Raw genomic sequence first — 19,260 nt, forward strand, 5'->3', positions numbered from 1 at the left:
ATTTATTCGTTGATAGATAAAAGTTCAGTTTAGATTGAGATCCGAAATTGATTACTATCAGGTTATCAAGTAATTAAATCTGAATACCTGTAGCCCATAAAAATTTTAAAATAAAAAATTAGCATGTTGAGAATAAAAGTAACGAAAAAGATTTCAAAGAAGAGTCAGTTATGATATTTATTTTATTCTTTAAGTGATCTTGATCTATTTGCTAAATCATAGTTTTTCTCAAATGACATATCTCTATTTGTTTATTTCATTGTCTACTAGAGAAGTTTTTAATAATTGAATTTGAGTTTTAGGAATTTTTAAGAATTGATTAATATGTGTATATAGATGACTTGGCTTGTTGTTCGATTCAAAGAGGATGACACTGTTGAGGCAATACCGAAAAAATGGTTTTTGTTAAAAGAATCTGCATGCTATTGGCCACCACAAAATTATGAAACTACAGCTATTAAAGCAGCTATAAAAAATGAATATAGTCCTGATTCAAACTGGATGAAATACGGAGCAATTATTTTAGGCACATATGGTAAATATGTTATTGCTTATATTATATAAAATTGTATAACATTTTTATAAAAAAAATTATTAAATTATTAATATATGTATAAAGAATTATATACACACACACACTGTTATTAATCATGGAATATCTTCTTTTATTTGTAATTATCATAAACTTATAATAATTACATTGTTATTTTGTACCACACATTTATTTAATATGCAATTCTATAATGTACAACAATATGGTAGTTATATTCTTTGTTATTGGATATATAATAAGTAATATTTATTTAGGTGATTTAAAACTTGCTAAAAGAAAGGCAATTAAAGCCCAACGTACAGATGATCTTTCATCACATACGGAGATTTTAACGAAAAAGAATAATAAAATACATAAGCGGGGACAAGGCAAAAGTAAAGGACATAAGGATTACTCAGATACTGATAAATCTTATGAATCGATATCTGATGAAGATAGCAACACATACCCTACATTACCACTTTCTGGCAAGAGACACGGTATAAGATAAATACTTTTCTAGTAAGAATTCATTTTATTTTCAAAAACTAATTTTCCTTATATTTAACAGATAATGATCGCTCTCCAATGGAAAGTCAAAATATTACTAATCGTAAGTATTTTTAAAACTTGAACTTTTATGTAAAATATTTATTATTACATTATTAATCAGATCAATATACTGAAGAAAATACGGCTTAGCAATTTATATATTTAAATACTGCTACCGGCTTTAAAGTGGAATAAATTAATATAGAATTTATTTATTAACACTATTATTTAGATTAATTTATATTAATACTATTATTTAATTAATACTATTATTTATTATTGAAAAAATCAATAATGTTTTAAAATATTAATTTTTTAAATGTATATTATAATTGTTATCTAAAACCAAAATATTTAAATATAAATATATTTAGATAACAATTATAATATACATTTAAAAAATTAATATTTTAAAACAATATTGATTTTTTGAATAATAAATAATAGTATTAATTAAATAATAGTATTAATATAAATTAATCTAAATAATAGTGTTAATAAATAAATTCTATATTAATTTATTCCACTTTATATTTATATTTAAATATTTTGGTTTTAGATAACAATTATAATATACATTTAAAAAATTAATATTTTAAAACAATATTGATTTTTTCAATAATAAATAATAGTATTACTTAAATAATAGTATTAATATAAATTAATCTAAATAATAATGTTAATAAATAAATTCTATATTAATTTATTCCACTTTAAAGCCGGTAGCACATGGGTACATTCAATGCGGAGCGGAAAAGTCGTCAACATATACATACGAGTATATTCCTATGGTAGATAAGCTACGACAGGCCCAGCGTAGTCCGCTGTAGCATACTATCATAGGAATACATATGTTGAAATTTTTTCTGCTCTGCATTGAATTCACCAACGTATTATCGGCCTTAATATAACAAGTTTGTTGTTATACAACAATTCTGTTAAATAAGCATTATTAATTAAATTGATAATATTTTCTTGTTATTTTAAGATAACTTCAAGCAAACTACAGATAGCGTTCACGTAAATGCTGGTAAATAATTATTTTTATTCTTTATATGTTTTGTATTTTTTAAATATTCCTTTTTGTATAATATTTTAATATCCAATATAACTTAACTTTCAGAATTTTCAGAATTCAGAAAACAACTTCTTAAAGAAGTTCATCTGATTAATCTTAAATTAAATGATCTTATGGATAACGTGAATATACTTGTAAAAAAAGCCCGATATGCTGATGAGCCAGAACTAAATGATGACACTAATACGGCTGTTATGACTTTAATACAATCGTTTCCAGTCGTTACAGAGCAGGAATTAATGTCGATGGAAGAATGGCTATCGAGTTCAGCTGATAACATACATGCACTGGTGTGTACTTAATTATATTATTATATATTATTTAGATTATATTTTACATGATGAAAATTATTTTCTAATAAAGAACTTTTTTATTTTGTGAATTTTATATTTTAGAGTCATCAACTGCGTTTAATTGGAGGCACAGATCTTCCCCATGTAATCAAAGCCATTATGTCGAGAGCAATTTCAAATGAAGTTGGAATGCTATATTCCTGGGAGGGAGCTCGGCAAAAAAAAGCTTTTAAATCGCTAAAGTTCGTCCAAGTGATCATTGGTAAAATATATTATTTTATATACTCTACATCAAAACCATTTTAAGCATATACATATACGCTTGAATCAAGTTTCATCGTAACATAACTGTGTTGCGTAATCAAATAATATTTAAATAGAAAAATTTGAATTTGAATTTAATTTTGTTACATTACTTTGTCGCTTTCATTTTTTTATTCACAATTTTTTAATTTAATATCTGTAATATATATGTATTATATGATGATGTTACGCATTAAAGTTCGCAGATCTGTTCACACCGGTTATGTTGCACAGTTACGTTATGTAATGCTCATATGCGTGCGTAACTTTTATATTTACTAAATGATTTTAGGTGTTGTTCGACTGAACTCCAAGACAAAATCTGCAACAGAATCGGATATCATAGAAGTAATAAAAAATTGGCTAGTTAGAAGTAAAGAACGCAGTAACAAGTTTCAATCAAAAAAGAAAACGGAAAACACTGTGTGTCAAACAGATTCCGTTTGTGAAACAGGCTCTGCTTGTGAAACAGGCTCCGTTTGTGAAACAGGCTCCGTTTCTGAGAAAGACCTTATTCAAGATTAAGATAATTATATGTATAACTTGCCGTTATATATATATAATTATTTGTTTTACATTTATTACAAATTAAAAGTAAAATTTTAAGGTTTTAAATACTATTAATTTGATTGTTCTGCTACTATATATATTATTTGCATTTATTATTTTTGTTTTTTTTATTTAGTGCACATTTATCAAAATTGCTTTTTGTTTTTATTTTAAAATTGAGTTCTTTTTATTTTAAAACTTTAAAACACAACAACGGTTGAAACAACAGTTTTTAATTGTATAGAATATATTATATATGTATGTATTAGAAATAACTTCATTGGATATCTGTACTATACATACATAATATGACATTTAAAATGTTTTTCGAAAATTATAATAAAAAATAAATGCTAAAAAATTATATTAATATACAAAAATATATGTATACAGTGAATATGTTTATTACATCCACTGTTTATATGTACATACATTTTCGTATATCCATATAATTTCTTTAGCATTTATTTTTTATGATATTCGAAAAACATTTTGTACGTCATATTATGTATATAGTACACGGATATCCAATCTCGAATAAAATTAGCTGGAATCTTGATATAATATATATATATATATATATATATATGTACAATTAAAGGTAGATAATTAAAGTATTAGTTTAAAAATTTGTCACATTTTTATAATAAAATACTAAATACAAAATGATCAAAACCTATATATGGCTGTATATTTGAATCTTTTTGAACCTCTCAAATAATATATACATATAATATATGAAAATGTATATACATTAAATGTACATATAGATATATATATTGGATATACGTAGTACATGCATATGATGGACAGTATACGTTCTTTCGATATACATAGTACATGTATGTGCGAGGTACAGTATACGTTCTTTGGATGTACATAATACATGCATGTGATGTACAATATACGTTCTTTGGATATATATAATACATACATGTGATGTACAATACACGTTCTTTGGATACACATAGAATATGCTAAAAGTGCGACGATATGGATATACAAAAATGTATGTTCCATGTATGTACATTGGATGTACAAATGGATGTATAATAGATCTACCTGAGACCTACGGTGCATTGCTTTTGAACATCTATACGATCTGCAATGGACATCTTTCAGATGTGTTATGATATACACAGGATATCCAGAATCCATTTCCGTATATTCTATGTACATCTAGGGGATCTTTTGTGCTGACTGGGCATCTATTTATTTCGGGCTTACTTCTGTCAGTTATACATTGTTCATCAAAACAATGGTTAATTTTGTCGGGGGTTTGCTGTAAATATGATTTATTGTATTAATCTGGTATGTAAACATATATATTTTTGTAAATCTATAATTATTTGTATGATTAAGCGCATTAAGAGTATATTTATATGTATATAATTGTTTATAGATTACTTGAAAAGGGCTGCAATGACAGCCGAAACGTTGTAAATTAAACTAATTATTTAAAATAAATTATTGCCAGTCTGGTCGACTTTAAAATTGGAGGAGAGTTTTTCATTATTTATTACTGGCGACTCTTAAGGATTATCATTTATTTATTTATTAGTCTATAGTTATTTATTTATAAAGTTTGTAATTAAGAATTCTTAATAAAAATATTACTTTAATTTAGTAAAATAAAATTAAAATTAAAAACTTATTAATATTTATTTGTTTCTAAGTATCTTTTTTCCTTGATTTTTTCCAGGAAAGACAAATATTTTTTTTTCTTTAAATTATTTCTAAGGATTCTTTTTCTAGAAGAAAACATCAATTTTTAAAGTAAATAACTAAAAAAAATTAAAAATATTTTGTTTACAAAGAAATTTTGGAGCACCTTGTAGAAAATGATATAATTTTGTAAGTTACAGCTTATTAATAATTATAACATTGATCATAACTATAGAATTAAATTTACACACACAAATACATACGCACGCATATACATACATGTGTACATACTCACGCAAATCACACATGTACACACACACGCACACACTAACATATGCACATACTTTACCTATACTACATACACATTATACACATGTATACATTATATACTTATTGATAATAATATTAAAATTTTAGTAATAATTTATGATCATAAATTTTAACCAATTTAGATATTTTATTCTTAATTAACAAAATATTTCAAAATTTTATTAATACAATTAATTTATTTTATAAAATAACAGGTTATAGCAGTTCAACATTTTAAATCAGATCAACCGAAAACCAAAAGAAATGGTAGAAACGCATCTTTATAATTTTATTATGAACAACAGTGAAATTATCATTCAAATTGCTGCCTGGAATGATTGAGCTTTTAAATATACATAATAACTTAAACAAAAGTAAGATATTTATATAATATTATAATAAAACATTTATAAATTAAAATAAATATTACATTAAAAACATTTATGTAATTATTTGTTATATTAATTAAAATCAATTATTAAATTTAAATTATTAATACAAAGTTTACCACTATTTATTGTGCCTATTAGCATTTATAAAATAATACTCTATGTAACAAAAAAAGCCGCGCCTAATTTCTTATTATAAATATTTTTAGAAATAAAGAATATAACGTAAAATTTTGACAACCATAATGTAAATATATAGGTATAGAGAAACTGTGTCATTATTTTCATTATTTTAATATATTAATGTGGAATAATATTATTAATTAAATTCTATATTATTAATTTTATTAATTACAATTAAAGTTATTCATATTTATTTGTTTTTAACTTTCTATTGTTTTTCAAGGAAAAACAAATATTTCTTTTTTCATCGTTTCTAAGGAAAAAAAAAAGACGCTAGCAAAAAACCGTAGAGCATTTCTTGTGTGTATCGACTCCAAGACGGTTGTGTAGTACATTCATTTTCTTTTTAACGTAAGTATTTGTTTTGTATATTTTCTCCTTTGGGTTTTATCGGAGCTATCGCCTAGTTCTCTCTTGTGGACTGCGTCGATAGGCAAGGATAGATAGCAGGAACTAGTCTCTTTATTCTAAGTAAGAATACGTAATTTTTATTCTTCGGATCACAAATGTTCTTCTCGGGTTTACCGGACGGCTCGTCGTACCAGACTCGCCTTCCGTGCCGCATCGCTCCTTTTTAAAGACGCGGAAACTCTCTCCTAATTCGGCGCTTCGCCCTTGTGGACGCAATAACAAACTGTCGATGTACACAATTACAGAGAGCTCTCAGGAGCGTATATCGAAGGCGCGCGGGGATCACGGAAATTTAATTTTTTCCCAAACATACCCCTCGGGTTGAATCGCCAAGGGATTCAAATGACAGTCAGGGGTAAATCCTTACACATTGAACTGCAATCATTGGAGACAACCTGCAGAATTTAGATTACGCTGAACCGTCCGGACTTACCGGCAATTTACAGAGTTTAACAATAGGTCTTACAAAAGTAGAAGACGCGGTCTTGACCTGAGCAACTCGCACCAGGCCATCCTTGTCAGGCTTACATTCGATGATTCTCGCAAGTTCCCATCTGCAGGGAGGTAAATTAGGATTTTTTATTAGAACAATATCGTTTATGCGAAATTCATCAGATCGATTCTGCCATTTAAAACGCTGCTGCAAGGTGTTCAAGTAGTCAAGACTCCACAATTTCCAAAATTGCTCGTATTTCGCACGCATTAATTGCCATCGATCGAGTCGTGACTCGGAGATATGTAAGACGCTCGGACTCGGAATCGATTTAATGGCGCTACCAATTAAAAAATGCCCTGGTGTGAGCGCATTGCAAGAATTTACATCGTCATGAAGTGCGGCGATCGGGCGCGAATTCAAACATGCTTCGATGTTACATAAAAGCGTGGTGAACTCTTCGACCGTAGGTGTGCAGGAACCAAGTATACGTCGCAAATGGTGCTTAACACTCTTAACACCTGCCTCCCACATGCCCCCAAAATGAGGGGCAGAAGGCGGAATGAAATGCCATTGAACTGGCTTTGACGCGAACTTCGCCTGCAGATCTACGTCGGCTTGAGTCTGTCGGATCGCTGTAACAAGTTCGCGATCCGCGCCTTGATAGGTAGTCGCGTTGTCGGAATAAAGATCGGATGGAATGCCACGACGCGCTACGAACCGTTCGAAAGATGCGAGAAACGCAGCCGTGGAATAATCATGAACGAGCTCTAAGTGTATAGCTCGTGTAGCGAGACAAACAAATAGCGAGATGTATGTTTTGTGCGACTTACGTCCGCGGCCGGAAGCGTCTCGAATTGCGAAGGGGCCGGCGTAATCAAGTCCCGTATGGCAAAATGGACGGGACGGAATTACTCTAAATGTAGGAAGGTCGGCCATAAATTGTACGCCGGTTATGGCGCGATGCCGAGTACATGTCACGCAATTGCGGATACAACCTTTTACCATGCTTCGCGCCCCCAGAATCCAATATTGTTCTCGCAACGTGCGAAGCATTATCTGTACACCGCCGTGAAGTGTATCCTTATGAATTTGATCGATAATGAGCTTAGAAAGGTAATGCTTTGGAAGTAGAATCGGAAATTTACGATCATATGAAAGGTCAGACAGTTGAAGTCGACCACCCACGCGTAGGATACCGGAGGGATCCAGGAACGGATCGAGAGAATGGATGGAGCATCGAACTGGTAACCTCGACTTGGCTTTGAAAGCGACGATTTCTTTTGAAAAGTATTCCGTTTGCATCTGTTTAATCCAGAATCTGTGCGCGGTTTTTATTTCATCGACTTGCAAAATAGAGAGACCTTGAGCAACATCTGGGACTCTCGTTCGAAACTTGAACCGAAGGACGTATGCGGTGACCCGTAGTAAGCGTGGCCACGTGGAGATATGATTGAAGGATTCAAAAAGTTCCGCTCGATTTGAATGATGCGAGTGGACTGCATTTGACGCTTTCAATTCGGAATCATCTTCGGTGCAACTTATCGTAGATTGAACTGGCCAATTATCCTCGTTAAATTTCAGCCATGCCGGGCCGTTCCACCAGGAACTGGAAGGCGTTAGCTGAGCTGGATTTATGCCGCGCGATGCGCAATCTGCGGGATTATCTTCTGTTGGCACATGCAGCCATGTCGCCGTAGGAAGCTTCGTTTGAATAGAAGACACTCTGTTAGCTACAAATACTTTTAAATCTGATGGAGCCTTTTGCAACCATGCTAATACGATTGTCGAGTCACTCCAGCAAAACACAGGAATGTGTTGCAATTTCATCGCGTCAATAGTAAACGAAATACAGCGTGCTAGCAGCTGAGCCGCACAGAGCTCGAGTCGTGGAATCGAAATCGTTTTAATCGGAGCAACCTTGGTTTTTGATAGAAGAAGTCGAACATGACTATCGCCAGAATTCGTGACAATTTTTGAATAGACTACCGCTGCATAGGCTTTAGATGAAGCGTTGCAAAAGTGTAAATGCAAGCACTGAATGTTACGCTCGAAGCCTAACCAACGAGGAACTTGCAGAGTCGTCAAGTGTAACATCTTTTCGCAAAAAGCATTCCATTCGGTTGTTATTTCCGCAGGAAGAATATCATCCCATCCGTAGGAAAATTTCCACAGTTTTTGCAGTAGAATTTTGAGAGATATCGTGATCGGAGACACCCATCCGAGGGGATCGAATATTTTCGCTATCGTCGAAAGGATTTGTCGTTTCGAAATGTCGGTAGATGGTGGACGGAATTTTATTTCAAAGGAAAAATTATCATCGCAAGGTGTCCAATGAATACCGAGTATTTTTAATTGTTCACCTTCTTGGAAAGGCTTGGAACTTGCTAGACCGTGATTCGCAGGATTTATATCTTGTAGAATTTCAAAATCGTTGCTGGCCCATTTTCTGAGATGAATGCCTGCGCTTAGTAAACAGCCGATTAGTTGGTCGCGTTTTTTAATCGTGGATGGTTTATCATCGCCTCCGGATAGGACATCGTCAACGTATATTTCATTTTGCAAAATTGCTTGAGCTAGTGGAAAACGCGAACTCTCGTCGATTGAAAGTTGTTTGAGCACGCGTTGGGCGAGATAAGGCGCGCAGGCAGTACCATAAGTAACGGTATTTAATGAATAAGTATGGACTGGCTCGTTCGGAATCGTACGCCACAATATTAATTGATATTGGCGATCGTCTGAATGAATCTGTATTTGTCGAAACATTTGCTGAATATCAGCGGAAAAAACGTATTTGTACAAACGCCATTGAAGAATAATCGCCGGAAGATCGGCTTGCAACTTTGGACCAATCATAAGATGGTCATTCAAAGAAGTGTTATTCGAGGTATTTGCCGAGGCATTAAACACTACACGAAGTTTGGTTGTAGTATTGTCCTCGCGAATAACTGGATGATGAGGTAGAAACGTCGGTTGAAAGAAGCGTTGCACGTTTTCGATTTTTTGCATATGCCCGAGCTCTTCGTACTCGTTAAGAAAGTCGACGTATTGCCCTGAAATTTCCCGAGAATTGGCTAAACGTCGCTCTAGTTGCGCGAGTGAACGCGTAGCTACTGACCTTGACTCGCCGATTTTTATCGGAGGACCAGACTTGAAGGGTAAGCGGACAACATAGCGCCCTGAAGAATCGCGCATATGTGTCTCTTGAAAATGTAAGTTGCAACAAAGATTTTCCTCTGAGAGAGCGTGTGTCGTTGGAATTTCTTCCAGCTCCCAAAAACGTCGGAGTTCGAAATCGAGATTGCCAGAAGTTGCTTGGTGAACGTGAATTCTTTGGCTATTTTTTTGGTTTGAAATAGGACCCGAAATGATCCACCCGAATATCGTTTCTTGCGCAAGTGTAGCATCGTTAGAAGCTTTCATTAAGCCACCCATCATAATTGAACCGTATAATTCGGCCCCGAGAAGTACTTCGATTGCATCATTTGAGCTTGGATTTGGATCGGCTAGATTCAATTTGGAAAGAAACGGAATCTCTTGTAATTGGAAATGAGGTGGAATGTACGCTGTAATTTTTGGAACGACCAATGCTTTGGTATGAAGAATCGTATCATTTTTATTAGTCGCGCTGATAGAAATAGAGACGGCATGTTGAACGCAATTAGACGTAGTGTCACCGATGCCAGATACCTTTACGCGTGTTGAAATTAAGCGAGCTCTCAACATTTGAGCGACTCGTGACGAAACGAATGTGGCATCGGAACCTTGATCGATTAGTGCTCGCGTGTAAACATGTCGACCGTTTTCTGATCCTATACAAACACGTGCGGTAGCCAGGAGCACGGGTTTAACTCCCGCGTTCACGTGTGAATGTACGTTGGACGCGTTATCGCATTGTCCAGAGTCTGTTGTTGTCGTTAAACTTGACCTTGAATTCTCGTGTAACAAAGTATGATGTTGTCTTTTACATTTCAAGCAAGTAAAGGAACTACGACAATTCGAAACGTAATGACCTTTGGTCAAACAATTTTTGCATATATTATTTTTTTGAACAAACTCTAGTCGATGCGAAATGCTTAACGCTTGAAATTTCTCGCAATGCATTAAACGATGTGTTTCGGAACAAAGAGCGCACGTACTCGCGGTGTTTGTATGGTGAGAACGCACTATATTATTTTTTCGTGCCGCATTTGGAATCGAGCGAGCACCGGAACTCTTTTCGGATGAGTTTCCGTTGGCGGACTTTGAGTTATCTCCGTCCTTGGATACAGCCTCAAGCGAACGAATTTGTGTATCTAGAAACGCGTATAGTTTTTCCATCGTAGGATATCTCCTCTCTGAACCTAAGCTGACTTCCCAATCTTTTCTCGTCAATTTGTCTAGTTTTTGTACAAGAATGTAGACTAAAATCATATCCCATTCATCTACAGAACATTTAAGGCACGCAGAGCATTTATCGATTCCGATGAATTGGAGCGTAATTGTTTTAACCCGTACAGATCGTTAGACAAAACATTAGGAATGGTAAATAAACGTTTGAAATATGCGTCAATAATAACGCGTTGATTTTCGTAACGATTCGTGAGTTCCTTCCATGCAACATCGAAATTACTATCGGTTAGAGAAAGATGGGAAATCAACTTAGCAGCGTCGCCAGTAACCGCGGATAATAAATATTGCAATTTCTCGACTTGCGATATGGAACGGCGATTTTTAACGAGCGCAAGAAACAAATCGCGAAACGTTAGCCACTCGGTTACATTACCGGAGAAAGAAGGCAAGTTGATCTTCGGCAATCGGATCTCGTTGATGGACGTCGTTGCGGCCGCCGTTGGTACAGGAATGGAAATTGAAGCGACGTTGAATGCCTCGAGTTTTTCTTGAAAAAAGTCGTAGGCTTGCATGTACGAGACCTCCGCCTTGTCTAGCAGCTTGCTCTTGAAGAAGGGAAGCTGTGCCGCGTCTGCGTCGGTTGCTACTGCCTCAATGATAGCGGCATTCTCCTGGCATTTATTCCAGTAATTTTGCAAGAGTTGAAATCGTCCTTTAGTGATGGCATGAGTTTGATTATCAACTCCAAGCTTTTGGAAATTCGTTATTGAGTTCGTTAAATAACGTAAATTCGTATCGAACGCAAATATTGCTTTGTCCATTTCGATCTATTGTCTTGCAGAGCTCGACCTTGTAAGGTAAACACGGTGTTGAAATGGAGAACGTATGTACGTGAGTCGAAATACTTCCTTGTCGTACGGAAATTTTTACTCGGAATGTAGCGCAATTGTTGAATGGCTCACTTGAAGTAGTTGCACTGCTTACACGTGTATCTTGTTTGAATCCATCCGTTAATTTCTCGACACAGATCCGGCTCGAAGGACCATGTTTTGTATATTTTCTCCTTTGGGTTTTATCGGAGCTATCGCCTAGTTCTCTCTTGTGGACTGCGTCGATAGGCAAGGATAGATAGCAGGAACTAGTCTCTTTATTCTAAGTAAGAATACGTAATTTTTATTCTTCGGATCACAAATGTTCTTCTCGGGTTTACCGGACGGCTCGTCGTACCAGACTCGCCTTCCGTGCCGCATCGCTCCTTTTTAAAGACGCGGAAACTCTCTCCTAATTCGGCGCTTCGCCCTTGTGGACGCAATAACAAACTGTCGATGTACACAATTACAGAGAGCTCTCAGGAGCGTATATCGAAGGCGCGCGGGGATCACGGAAATTTAATTTTTTCCCAAACAGTATTAAAGATTATTATGCTGAAAATATCAGTATCAAAATTAATAAATTCTACTTTCACAGAGCAAAATTTTGGTATAAAACTCAATGTTGAACATTATTTATATTATTAATAATTGTTAAAAAAGCATTTAATAATATAAACACATTAATATAGGTTTAACATGGCTTTAAAAGAAATAACAAATACCAATTTGTTTACAAAAAAAGAAATTTTGGAGGACATTATGGAAAACGATACGACTTTGTAAGTTATATTTTCTTAATGATTATGCATATTAATAATTAGTTATAATATTATAAAGAAAATAAAAACTATAAAACTAAATTTACACACCTCGCGCGCACACAGTCACATGCATACATAAAAACACACACACACACACACACACACATACACGTACACTTAAATTTTCACATGTAACATACACATTATACATTTAAATATACATAGATGCAGATACACACAAATATACAAACGCATACGCACAAAAACACATATACATATACACATTATATATTTATTTACAATTATAGTTTTACATTAAATAATTTTAGCAATAATTTATAATTTTAAATTTTAATTATATTAGATATTTTAATTTTAATCAAACATTTCCTTATTTCAATCAAATAAATTCTTTCATTATAGTGAAATAACTGGCTACGTCAGTTCAATATTTCAAATTAAATCAACCACAAGAAATGGCAAAACAACGCATCTTTTTAATTTTATTATGAGCAACGGTGAAATTACCATTCAAATTGCTGCCTGGAATGATTTAGCTTTTAAATATGCAGACATAATAACTCAAACAGAACAAGTAAGATATTTTTATATTTATATAGTATTAAAATAAGATTTTTTATATATTATTATTTATATAACATTACATTTTAATATATTTATATAATATTATTTATCATATTAATTAAAACAAATTCTTAAATTGTATAGGTTTATTCTCTACAAAAAGTGGTACCTAAAATCCCTTTGAGGAAAGAATATTTACATAATGCTTCATTTCCATACGAATTATTAATCCGAAGTTCCACTATTGTCGTTCCTATTGGCATTTATAAAATACCAAAAGAAATTGAAACAATTTCTTTGATTAAAATGCAAAATGCCAGAACCAAAAGTGGTTTAATAATAGGTAATTTAATATTATAATCTCTCTTATATGTTAATCAATATATTTAAATTTAAAACTTTTTGATTATCCAAAATCAAATTTTGATTTTTAATTGTAAATGTAATAATAATAATCAAATATAACAATATCAAACATAATAACAATAATCAAATATAACAATTTAACGATATCAAATAATAACAATAATCAAACATAACAACAATTATCAAATATAATTAAATATACTCAGTAAACACAAAGTAACTGTAACATAACATATATATTAAAAAGTCCGTTTTAATAAGATAACAGTTACGTGACATGCTCTGTTATATAACAGTTACATTATAGGAACAGACATTTTAATATATATTATGTTATTATTATTTTGTGTTTACTAACATAATCAAAAGAATTTAATTTAAGTTTTAGTAGAATATGCTTCTTTTATTTCAACTATCAATTCTGAAACATTCTGTATATTTGTTTTCATTAAAATTCCTAATTATATGAATTAATTATTATCTAAAATATTTTAATTTTCTTTTCAGAAATGGAACATCATATAAAAATGATTTTTGAAAAATCATCTAATAATCATTTTTACATTGGAGCGATTACAGATGGTTATTATAAACTGTCTGTTTTTAAAAAAAAGTAAAGGGGAATTTAAGAAAAATTTTTTTTTCGGGTCACCTTTTAAAAAAAAAGGGGAAAAAAAAAATTCCCCCCCAAAAAAACCCCCATACTTTCCTTTTTTTCAGGGAAAAATTTCCAAAAATTTAAATTTACGGGGAAAAAAAATTTATTTTTTCAAAATTAAAAAAGGGAAAAAAACCCTTTTCCCTAAATTTTAAAAAAAATTATTTTTTTTACAAAGACAATTTTTTTTTTTTTAAAAAAAAAAAATTTTCATATTTTTAAAATAATAAAAAACATTTTTTAAATACTTTTTAAAATTTTTTAAAAAGTAACTTATTTTTAAAAATTTTAAACATTAAATTTACGTATTATTTTTTTTTTATATTAAATTTTTAAAAATTAAATATTTTTTCTTTCCGTTTTTTATTTAAAAAAAAATATTTTATATATATATTTAAAAATATATTAAAAGGGGGTTCAAAAAAACGCGAATTTTGAATTTTTCCCCGGGTTTCGATTTTTATTTTTTTTTTTTTGGCGTTATTTGGGGTTTTTTTTTTTCCATTTTATCCGACAAATACGGGGCCCTTTTGAATGTTCAGTTAATTTTTTGAAAAGCTTTTTTTTGGCCCCTGTTTTGGGCTTTCTTCGTTTTTTTTCCTTTTCCCAAAAAAAAGGTAAAAAAATCGTTTTAAAAAATTTTTTTAAAAACCCCCCAAAAAATTTGTGCGGGGAAGCTTTTCCCAAGGGTTTAAAGTGGAAAATGGGGGGAAATTTTCCTTTGGCCCCAAAAACAATTTTTTTGGGGGGGTAAAAAAGTTTTCCCCAGGGCCGAAAAGGTGAACGACAAAAGACGTCCGGCCCCCCCACCCCCCCCCAAAAAAAGAAAAAACATTGAAATTTAAAAAAAAAGTTTTGGTCAATTTGTTTAAAACACCGTTGAAAAAATTGCTGGAAAAAAAAAAAAAAAAAATATCGTTTTGGGTGGGCCTTTTTTTTTTTTTCCCCAAAGATTTTTGGGGAGAAGGGGGTTTCCCCCCGAAAATTTTTTCCCAAAAAATTTCTCAATTTCCCCCAAAAAAACCCTCGTTTTTTTTGGAAAAAAAACCCAAAACACTAAAAAAAGCCGCAGCCCCCGATTTCCCCCGATTTTGGGGCCCCCCTTTTTACTTTTTCTTTTTTCCCCCAAACTTAAAGGGGGGGGCCCCTTAAAGGGGGGGCCCCTACCCCCTTTGGGGAATAAAAAACAGCATAAAAAGGGGGAGTTTAAAAAAGAACAAAAAAGGGGGTTTTTTAATGCTTCGAGGTTGGGAAAAAAAAATTTGGGGAAAAGTGTAAAAATCCCGGTGGGGATTTTTTTGAAGGGGGAAAAAAAAGAAAATTTTTAAAGAAAAAAAAAAAATAATTTTTAAAAAAAAAAAAACGTATTTTTTTGAAAACACCCCCGTAATATTGAAAAAATTTTTAAAAATAAAAATTTGGGGAAAAAAAAAAAATAAATAAACTTCAAATTAAAAAAATTTTCTCCTAATTTTATCTTTTTTAATTTTTTTTTTTTCTAGGTAATATTCGACTTTTTAAAAAATTATTCAAATTTAAATTTAAATTTAATTTTTTATTCGCCCCCAAGGGGGTTTAAGGCGTTTTGGGAAGGGCTTTCCCCCAAAACCTTTTCAAAAAACCCTTAAAAAATTTTAATTTTTAAACAAAAATTTAATTTTCCCACTTTACATTAATTTACAAAAAAAAAAATTCTAAACCCTTAAATTTCTTTCATTTTAGGAGAAAAAGGGGGCCGGGGCCCCCCCCCTTTTGTTTTCGGTTTCCCGGGGTTTCCCCCCTAAAAATTTTCCCCCAAAACCCACAAAAACCCACCCCCCCCCCCCCGGGCCCCCCCCCCCCCCCCCGGGCCCCCCCCCCCTCTTTTTCCATTTTTTCCCCCCCTTTCCCTTTCCCCCTTTTCCCCCCTTCCCCCCAAAATTTTTCCCCTTTTTTCCCTTTTCCCACCTTTTTTCCTTTTTTCCCCCTTTTCCCCCCCCATTCTCCTATCACAGGGTCCCATTTTTCTTTTTTCATCCCGCAAACCCACATCTTTTTTTCTCCTTTTTTCCCCCAGTTTTCTCCCCCCCTTATCTCATTGTTCATTCAAACCCTAAAAATCCTTTCCATTATTTTTCCCCCCACCCTTTTAAGGTTTTTCCGGTTAAACCCTCCCCTCCATTCCCCAAAACCTCTATTTTTATTCGACTCTTTTATCCTCCCCCCTTTTTCCCCCTTTTTCCCTTTTCCCGGGTCTTTCTTTTTTCCCCCCCCTTCATAAAATTCCTCTCCCTTCCCCTTTTTTTCCTCCATCTTTTTTCCCCTTCTATTCCTTTTCCCCCGGGAATTTTTTCCCCCCTCTCTTCCCCCCCACCTTTTTTTCCTTTTCCCTCTTTTTTCCCCTTTTTCAATCCCAAAACACCCGGGGAAAAAATTTCCCCCTTTCCCCCTTCCCCAACTCCCTCATACCCTACCCCCCCCCCTTTTTCCCCCTTACCCTAAATTTGTTTTTCCTATCCCCTCTTTACCATATCCCCCGGAGTGCCCCAAGTCTATCCTAACGTCCCCCTTTTAACCCAATCGCCCCTGCTTTGCCCCCCCCTTTCCCCCTCCTCCCCTTCCCTCCCCCTTTTTTTTATTTTTCCCCCCCCTTTTCCCAAACACTTTCCCCCCCCAAAACCTTTCCATTAGCCATACTCTTTTCACCCAATTTCCCCTGAAAACCCTTTCTCTTTCCCATTCCCCACCCCCTGTCTTATAAAACGCTCATGCTTGTTAATCTTATTTCCGGGACTCCGCCCCCCTTTTCCTCTGTAGCTTATCCCCTAAATAGGTGAATTCAAAAACCCCCCTCAATTTTCCTTTCCAAATTCCACTCCACTCTTTCATTCCCCCCCCCTTTTTTAAAACCATACCTTTGTTTTACCCAAAATTTTTCACCCAAACCTTTTTGTAAATATAACTTTCTTTTTCCCCCAAACATATGTTTTTCACCCCTTTTTCCTATCCTCCCCCCAACATTTCCCTGTCATCTGCGTTACCCCAAAAACAAAAAAACCTTTTCCCTTCCCAGTTTCCCCCCCCCCCCAAACCCTTTTTTTTTAGCACTTCCCTTATATATCCGCATCCCCCAACTGAATAAAGTGCGGAAACTCATTGGGCCCCTTTGGGCCCCCCCCCTTTCCCGCCCAAAAAATTTTATCCCCCTCCTTAAAAAAATTTTTACTTAAATCCCTTTCCCCTGTAACACCTTTTCTACCAAACTCTTTAACCCTTTCCCTCACCCCCCCCCTTCACCCTCCTTTAACCCTCCTTTTCTTACCGGGGTAAACGCCGCCTTTCAGGCCCAAAAAAATTGCCGAAATTTACCTTTCCTTTCTTTTTTAAACCCTTTTTTAACCAGATATTTTCAACACTAGATACTCCACCCCCCAAATTCCCTTCAAAAACCCTGTCTGACTTCCGGTTCATTTTTTTTCCCCTCCATTTCCCCTTTAAACCCTTTTCATTTTTAAAACCCCCAAAGTAATTTGTATAGCTTTGGGCATCAATTTTTCCTTTCCTCTATTTTTTCCCATTTTATTCCCCTTTCCCTTTTTCAACATTTGGAACTATTACCCCTTTTTCCACCTTCCGGCTTTCTTCTCCCCCATATCTGTTCCCACTTTTCCCAAACCCCCAAACTTTTTACCCTTCCCCTCCATTTTTTAATACCTAATCGGAAACCCAATCCTCCCCCGCTGTTTCCTTTTTTTCAGTTTTTCCAGCTTTCCTCTTAAATTCCCTCCCTGTTATCTCCTGCCCCAAATCTCTCTCATTTTTTTTTCCTCCCTTAAAATTTTTACCTCTATCCCTAAAAATAAGTCCTGAAGTTTCCTTTTCCATTCCCCCGCCTTTACCCTCCTCATTCACCCCTTTCTCTCTTTTTTTTTTTCCTTTTTATAATTTCCCCATATTTCTCCTTCGTGCTTGCCTCTATCCCCTTCCTGTAAAATTTAGCCTTCCCCTCCCTTTTTTACAAATTAGCCTATTTTCCGCCCTTACTTTATAATATTTTCCCCTTTTATTTTTTTAAAATTCCCTGAATTTTTTCCTAAATTTTTTCTTATCTAACTTTCCTCCGTAAAAACCCCCCTTCCTTTCCCCCCCCTTCCCCCAACTCTTTTTTCCCCTTTCCCTTTTTAAAATTTCCCTTTTTAATTTTTCCCTTTTTTTTTCCCTCAAAGTTCCCTTCAATCCCCCCCTTTTCCAAACCCCCTCCCCACTCTATTTCCTCTCTTTTTTTTTTCTCCTCCCCTTTTTGTCCATTCCCTTTTTTTCTTTTCTTTCCCCCTTTCCCCCTTTTTCCCCTTTTAGCTCCCCCTTTCCTTTTTCGGCGTTAAAAATTAAATGGGTGATGGCCCGTTTCTATGTATTCCCCCCCCAAATTCTTTTTAACTTTCTTTACTTTTCCTTTTCCCCACCACAAATCTATTACCGTTTTCCCCTTTTTCCTCCTGTTTTTTGGTGTACCCCCCCTTCCCTTTTATCCCCTCTTATCCCCCTTTAAAAACCCCCAAACCCCCACCTTTAAACTTTTTTATAACTTCCCCCCTTCATTTTAAAATTTTTTTGGGTCCTTCGATCTTCTTCTTTTTCCCTTTCTCCCCCCCTACATTTCCCCCCTTTACCGGGCCCTTTTGGTTGAAAATTTTTTTCCCCCCAAACGCCCCCATTTATTTTTTTTTTTTCTTCCACCCATTCATTCATTTCCCCCCAAATTTCCTTTCCATGTCCCTTTGATGATACGCCTTTTCCCCCCCCACTTCTCTTTTTCACTTCAAATCCGCCATCATTTTTCCCCTTCCTTTTCCCCCAATTCCTGATCCCTTTTATTTCCCCCTCTCCTCCTTACCCCCCATGATTTCCCCCCATCGGTCTTCCTTTCTTTTTTTCTTTTTTGCTGTTGCTTCCCCCATCTATATCCTTTCGGAAACCTTTTTAATCGCCTCCCACCCCCTTTCCTTACCC

The 19,260-nt window shown here is 34.1% G+C and overlaps 3 protein-coding genes across 3 annotated transcripts; 2 read left to right on the forward strand and 1 right to left on the reverse strand.

Annotated features, from left to right (window-relative positions):
- Positions 1–212: 212 nt before the first annotated feature.
- On the forward strand, positions 213–3,307 carry LOC114930237 (uncharacterized). Its single transcript, XM_029301983.2, has 7 exons — positions 213–535; positions 808–1,032; positions 1,104–1,145; positions 2,073–2,114; positions 2,208–2,452; positions 2,558–2,717; positions 3,051–3,307. Exons 1-7 carry the CDS (start codon positions 337–339, stop codon positions 3,281–3,283), a joined length of 1,146 nt encoding a protein of 381 aa, XP_029157816.1. The 5' UTR covers positions 213–336; the 3' UTR covers positions 3,284–3,307.
- Positions 3,308–6,673: 3,366 nt separating this feature from the next.
- On the reverse strand, positions 6,674–12,279 carry LOC114933836 (uncharacterized). The gene is made up of 3 exons (XM_085487188.1): positions 12,196–12,279; positions 11,463–11,778; positions 6,674–9,750 (listed from the first exon to the last, which is right to left on the reverse strand). Exons 1-3 carry the CDS (start codon positions 12,277–12,279, stop codon positions 6,674–6,676), a joined length of 3,477 nt encoding a protein of 1,158 aa, XP_085343314.1.
- A 284-nt stretch (positions 12,280–12,563) lies between these two features.
- On the forward strand, positions 12,564–14,195 carry LOC114933837 (uncharacterized; the record flags this gene model as incomplete). The annotated part of the gene is made up of 4 exons (XM_085487189.1): positions 12,564–12,680; positions 13,086–13,257; positions 13,392–13,590; positions 14,121–14,195. Coding segments are annotated over exons 1-4 (529 nt in total), but the record flags the coding sequence as incomplete, so codon positions are not given.
- Between the last annotated feature and the right edge of the window lie 5,065 nt (positions 14,196–19,260).

This window comes from Nylanderia fulva, unplaced genomic scaffold (genome assembly GCF_048542155.1).
Source record: "Nylanderia fulva isolate GAGA-0341 unplaced genomic scaffold, ASM4854215v1 Scaffold509, whole genome shotgun sequence".
In the NCBI taxonomy this organism is placed as follows: domain Eukaryota; kingdom Metazoa; phylum Arthropoda; class Insecta; order Hymenoptera; family Formicidae; genus Nylanderia; species Nylanderia fulva.